This window comes from Cyprinodon variegatus, unplaced genomic scaffold, assembly GCF_000732505.1.
Source record: "Cyprinodon variegatus isolate N-32 unplaced genomic scaffold, C_variegatus-1.0 Scaffold1214, whole genome shotgun sequence".
Lineage (NCBI taxonomy): Eukaryota > Metazoa > Chordata > Actinopteri > Cyprinodontiformes > Cyprinodontidae > Cyprinodon > Cyprinodon variegatus.
Genome location: NW_015151667.1, coordinates 206,649 through 213,263, shown reverse-complemented (window position 1 = coordinate 213,263; position 6,615 = coordinate 206,649). Strand labels below are relative to the sequence as shown.

General features: G+C 41.2%; 1 protein-coding gene across 1 annotated transcript in view; it reads right to left on the bottom strand.

Annotated features, from left to right (window-relative positions):
* Positions 1-1,032: 1,032 nt before the first annotated feature.
* Positions 1,033-6,615, bottom strand: part of LOC107102175 — a 12,957-nt gene continuing 7,374 nt past the window's right edge. The window contains exons 2-9 of the mRNA XM_015401378.1: positions 5,762-5,839; positions 5,080-5,202; positions 4,882-4,994; positions 2,111-2,254; positions 1,808-2,026; positions 1,545-1,727; positions 1,283-1,416; positions 1,033-1,203 (exon numbers count right to left, since the gene is read on the bottom strand). Coding sequence (XP_015256864.1) covers positions 1,101-1,203; positions 1,283-1,416; positions 1,545-1,727; positions 1,808-2,026; positions 2,111-2,254; positions 4,882-4,994; positions 5,080-5,202; positions 5,762-5,839 — 1,097 coding nt within the window. The 3' untranslated portion in view covers positions 1,033-1,100. The remainder of the gene's footprint in view (positions 1,204-1,282; positions 1,417-1,544; positions 1,728-1,807; positions 2,027-2,110; positions 2,255-4,881; positions 4,995-5,079; positions 5,203-5,761; positions 5,840-6,615) is intronic.

Sequence of the window (6,615 nt, the reverse complement as noted above, 5' to 3'; positions counted from 1 at the left end):
AGATGAATACAAAGTATAAAAAATATCTAAAAATATATATAAAAAACATTCATTGCTCATTTAACAGGAGAAAAATTTTTACCTTTCTTGAAAACAATTGTATGCAAATGTAATGGCGCCTTTTGCACATCTTTAAAGTCAAAAGCGTGGTTGTGCGGTAGGTGGTGTAGGTCGGATGTGTTACTTTAGGTAGTCCCAACAGCGTCTATGGCGTAATTTTGGTAGGCTACTACAGAATTGAGTGTGCAGCGAGAACAATGTGCATCATTTAAACTCGCACCTCACTCAAAACCAGCCTGCTGCACGCTCAACTCTGACGTGTGCTTGACTTCTTCTCTTCTTTGCTCTCACTGGGCTCCACGCGATTAACTGATGTAATTTCGTTTACAGCTGTGTAAGAGGCTTCTTCACTGGACACATCTGCCATTCTCTTTGTTTGAGCTTCTGGCTGGATCGGTATGATTACACACCTGCCTGCAGTGTCTTAAAGCGGAAGGAAATACCAGCCACCCTTGTAAGTTAGTTAAGTTTATTTATTTTATTCATGTCGGCGGTTATCGCAGTGAATGACAGTAATGGTAAAAATCTGTTTTATCACCCAGTTTAGTAACAACCCTATTTAGTTTCTGGTATTCATTTTAATGATTAAAGCAGCTTTTTTCATTGTCCATAAAAATCACTAATTGAATTTCAAAGAAACACAATTTTCAGAATAAGGTTCCTTGATTAGGTTTAAAATACAAGGCCAGAAATGAAAAGTAATAACCCTGTGGGCCAACACATCGGTGAAAAAAACATTCCCTATTTTCACAACCCCATGTTGGCAAGTATGATATAAATAGACACATTTGTATACATAGATTACAGTACAAACATCTGAGCGTTTGTAGTGTATTGAAAAGAGAATGACTGAACCATTTTCATGTTGTATAAAGATGATGCTCCACTTCACCTTTAGTAAAATTTAATGTTTGGTCATTTTTTTTAACACTTTTTATTGTTTCATGGCTGTATACTAAATGGTGATATCATTTCTAATCAAAGAACACTAAAACCATTTGAGTTAATGACCTTGGCCATAACCAATCACACTTGATGAGCTAAAAGACAAGTTTCTTTGGCTGTTCCCATGGAAACTCTTTTCTCCCAAAGTGACCATAGCATGCAGTGGCCTGGTAAATCGGCCTCTTCAGACCCAGCTCTCTGTGAAGACAGGACACAGTGTGACCTTTTAGTTCAAGGGTAACACATTTTGGGAAAGGGGGGAGGGGACTTCACAGACCTCACTATGACTCCAGGTCGTAGGTCAAAGTTTTTCTGCACAATCTGAAGCAGTTCTTCCTCGTCCCGGTCCGACGTGCCGTAGTGAAACACGGTGACAGAAAGCGGATGACTCACGGCGATGGCATATGAGATCTAGGAGGAGTACCAGACAGAAAAACCTAGTTAATGAATGCTGTCCACCCAAAAGTGTTTAGTCATCATAAATAGCAAGGAATGCTTGTGAACACAGGATATTAAGGGATGGCAGAGTTAAATTTCACCTGGACAAGGGCCCTCTTGCAGAGCCCTGCTTTGACCAAAGACTTGGCAACCCAACGTGCCGCATACGCCCCCGACCGATCCACTTTGGAATAGTCCTTTCCAGAGAAAGCTCCACCTCCATGCCCGCCCCAGCCTCCATAGGTATCAACGATTATTTTACGTCCTGTGAGGCCTGCGTCACCCTTTAGATCGAGAAAAGAAAAGCTCACTTTGTAGGCTTTAAAAAATAAAAAAAAGATCAACTTTCTCCTCTGTCGCTGACCTGTGGGCCTCCCATGAGAAATTTGCCGCTGGGCAGCAGATGGTAGATGGTTCTATCGTCCAGATACTTGGCAGGAATCACAACTTTCACCACCTTCTCCATCAGATTGTGCCTAATCTCTTGCAGGGTGATGTCCGGACTGTGCTGCACAGAGATGACCACAGTGTGGACACGCAGAGGCTCCAGAGCTCCCTCACTGTCTCGATACTCCACTGTAACCTGCACAACAGACAAGAGGGTCAGTAAAAGAAAAAAAGCATATACAATAAAAAACCTGGACCTGCTTTCTTCAGCAGAGTTCACCTGAGACTTGGAGTCTGGAAGTATCCAAGGACACTCTTTGTTCTGTGAAAGCTCCCTCATCCTGTAATTGATTTTATGAGCCAGTAGGAGGGTCAGAGGCATGCACTCCTCAGTTTCATCAGTGGCATATCCAAACATCAAGCCCTGAAGAAACAAGAATTATTATACAAATCCTATTGGGCTGCATCAGCACTACAACCTGAGCGTTGGTCATGCTAAAAGATCCAAAACGTGACTTCTACAGCTTTTACTTTCTGCTTGTAATACTGCCAAACAGTCAGTAGGCTCCTACAGTTACAATGTACTATATTTTCTTTCTTTTTCTTGCCCGTTAAATAAAATCTCCCAGAAGTATATCACCGTTTGTGACTGTAACAGGACAAAATACAATTTTTCTAGGCATAGCATTCCATTGAGGAGAGTACTGTACAGCTGTGTTTCCATTGACAAATAGCAATAACTGTAATCATGAAAATATGTTTGCGTAATGGAAAAACACCAATTCAAAGAAAAGCACAAACAAGGGCATGTTTTTCGGCAAACATTTTTTTGCGCTAAGAAATCACAGTTTTGCAAAACTGATCAAAACACATTTTTCACACCACATGCATCATGTCATCACCAGCGAGACATCACTAATGGAAAAAAAAAACGAAGAGGACAGGAGGCAATACGAGGATGATATTCTAGCGTGGTTTTTAATGAATCATAGTGGAAACAAACGTATGCACGTGTGATTTTATTAGCTTTTTTTAAATAAAAATGTTTCAAACACAGCAATTGGGATATTGTTTTTTTTTTTTTTTACCTTAAAAAAATCTCGGCAAAGTTTGCAGAGAATTTGTAATGGAAACACAGTGATTTATTCGACTACAAATAGAAGGCCGACTGAACAGAAGGAGAAGTAGAAGAATTTACGGGATGAAAAATAGAGCATATACTGCATGTTGCCTGTGAGGAATTTAGTTCTACCCTGTTTGTGCAACCTCTCCATCTCCTGTTGATCACTGATTGGTCCCACCTGGGCTGCTTTCTATTTAGGCTACGTTCACACTGCAGCCTGAAGTGACCCAAATCCGATTTTTTTGCCCGCATGCGACCTGAATCTGATCGTTTCATGGCAGTCTGAACAACACAGATCAGATTTCTTTCCAATACGAACCAGGCCACTTGGCTATGTGGTCCTGAATCCAATACGGATCTAATCCATTCAAATGCGACCTGTGTGTGAAAGGCCAAGTCGCATTCATCCGACCTGAACGTCATTAATACGCGACAAACGTCCCTATTCTGCGTCTTGCTATGCAGAAGCGGCAAGAAAAACAACAACCATGGCAGAAGATGGTGCGGAGAGCAGTATTTATGTTTAAACATATTGAAAAGAATTTGTTTTTATGGTTGGAAAAGACCACTAGATGGGTGCCAGCACTACCATCCATGTTTACTTCTGGAAAAAAAGAGCACGCTGGCCTGTGATGTCATTGCGTCCTCTACTGCGCATGCGGGACCCTTGTGTTGTATGTCTGCAGTTCACACAGGAGATCACATACAAGTTGCGTATATTTGGAAATATGAACCGCGACATAAAGAAAAAATCGGATTTCGCAAAAAAATCGGAATGGAGCATCAAGACCTGCAGTGTGAACGTAGCCTTTACCTCCTGTTCTATCCCTGCTCTGTGTGAGATCGTCTGCCTTTTCACAGCTTTCAAGCCCTGTTTCATGAGCCAAGTATTTTCCTGTTCATCCACCATGCCTCTCCCTTTGCCAAGACCTTACCTCTGAGTGAGTTGAGTTTTCTTTTCCTGAATGTTGCTGAACCTTGCCTAACTCTGGCCCTGATTAAGCCCACTGGATATCGGAAACTTCTTTGCCTGAGTGATCTTCTGTGCACCCTGTGACCCTGGACTGGAAATGGATTTCAAACTGTTGGATCGTGGATATCAGTACCTCTGCTCTCTGTAACCCTTAAGGTTCCCAGTCTCCATTGGACCCTGCCATGCTGAACCTGGTAATTCCAGTTTGTTTATATTTTTTTAATCATCTCCGGTTTATCGGAAGCATCGTTGCTAACCAGTTAGCAACTTAGTGCTAGTAGGTTCCCAATGGGAAATTCCATTGGGACCAAGTAGCACTAAGTTTGTGACTTAGAAACGACACTGTCAAGGAACGCTATGGACAGCGGAAACATGCAAGAGGAGGAGAGTTTAGTGAAGGAGGTCGTGGATGAGTCTCCTCCATCATACATTTTTTATTTAGAGGAGGAAAGCAGGGATGAAGATGTTGTGGAAGAGGACGCCAGGGCGGCAGAAGCTTGGTTTGGTGTAGAAGGCTTCCAGCCGTACATGTTTGAGCCCTTGCCTCGCAACGCTGCCAGTTCTGTTAGCTCTACGCCTGCTGAAGACACAGACGTCCATCCCCGTGAACACTAGGACGGAACTCAATGGGAAAGGAAAGGATTCTTATTTCTTATTTCAACCGTTGCGTATATTAGCTGCAACATATGAATCAAGTTGCTATGACCAAAAATATTTGACAGATTTTAAATAGAAATTTTCTAAATTTGGTCTGATAAAGAGTACATTTATATACATGTATAAGCCAGAATGATTTGATATTTAAAAATTATTTACATACGACTTTAAAAGATATGGTGTGAACCTGGCCTAGGTAGCCAGGCAACTCATAAAATGAAAGCCAGGCCTAAGAACCAATTTCAAGCATTTTTGGCTTTTCTTTACTAAAATAACTGTATAAGATCAAATAGTGAACCTGGTCCCCAGCACCGATGTCCTCCTGATCCCTCCCCTCAAACACACAGTCTGATATCTCCACAGCCTGCGGCTCCAGAGCCACCAGCACATTGCAGGTCTTGTAGTCGAAACCTGTGGACAAACCAAGCCATTTTTTTACATATTCCCCATAAATTTTAGGAATTATTTGCAGGAATAAATCAAGGTCTGAAACTACCTTTTGATGAGTCATCATAGCCAATCTTCTTGATGGTATTTCGAACCACGGACTGGAGATCCACAATGGCTTTAGATGTCACCTCTCCCACTAGCAGAATCATGCCTGTCTTTGCCACACACTCTGAAACAGGAACCCCAACAACGTTAGCCAGAACAATCTGAAGCTCCACAGATCCAGGCAAAGACCCTTAACCACACACTGCTCACCGGGCGCCACACGATGGCAGCCCAATGCTCCCCAAGAGGATGGGTTAAATGCTGAAAGTGAATTTCGTTGCTCTGTACTTGTGACGGTGTAATGACAATAAAAGCATAAAAAAGTAACCTTTATGGATCATACACTTACATTTTTACCTCTGTTTCATGTGACAGATTTTCCAAGGTTAGCCTTTTTCATCAAACACATTTGATTCAATAATAATTACAGTTCGAAACCTCAATACAAAGATTTTCGATGACTTGCTAGCAAGATAACAGTGCACTACGCTTTAATCTACAGGGCAAACCCAGTTTAATTATTCATTGTTTACACAAGCAGTTATCAAATTTCTTTTATCTTTTATTACCGTAACAGTCTAAACTCCAACTGTTTCTTTAGATGTTCATGTTACTCATGTCATAAATTGAGATCATTTCAATTTTTTTAACACGTGTATAAAATCCCTGATGTTCACACTCACCACAGGCCACTTTGGAGTCAGGGTCCTGACTGAGAAATGCATCAAGCACAGCATCACTGATCTGGTCGCACATTTTATCTGCATACAAAAAAGACAGAACATTTAAAAAAGGACAGGAACAGCATCCTCTATACACCATCATGGACTCACCAGCCTCTTTATTAGGAAAACTCAAAGGAGGGAAAAACTATAAATGCTGCATTGTTGCTGGTGCAGACAGGCAGGTTTTTCCAGAAAAATTATTTCAGGTTTACTGAGAAGAAAAATATTCACCGTCCACCAGAAAGGCAGCCGAGAGGCTTCTTATTTTCACGAGAGAATTTACAGAAATCGGACCTTTGTGAAAGTGTGGAAAGAAGAGCAACAAACACATGGAAGTGGGTCCTTTTTTAGTTAATGTTGCAGATTAGACAGCATCCCGACCACAGCATCCCATTAGTCATGGTGATGGCAGCCTTATGCTTTGGGGATCCAAATCTTAAGAACAGGAAACTGGATCAGATTTTCTGGGAAAATGGATTGAGCTAAACAGAGGGCATTGATGGAAGAAAACCAGTTAGAGCAGGGGGGGGTCTGAAGTGCAGCCTGTTGGAGCTGATGGAGACTTTGGCTCACCCATTCATTAAGTATGCAGGAAATAGCAAGAGGTTTTAAAGAAAGTTTTTTTTTTTTATTAATTTTTTGCTGGGAATAGACTGACAACATATTCTAAACAAAAAAAAAGAAAAAAATTTGACCAAAAAAAGTTGCAGCAAAAAGTAGCTTCAGGACTGAATACAAATGTAGTAAAACCTCTTTAGACTATGAACGATAGTATTTAAAGCTCAGAAATGTTCTCTAGTTTGCATCTGTAT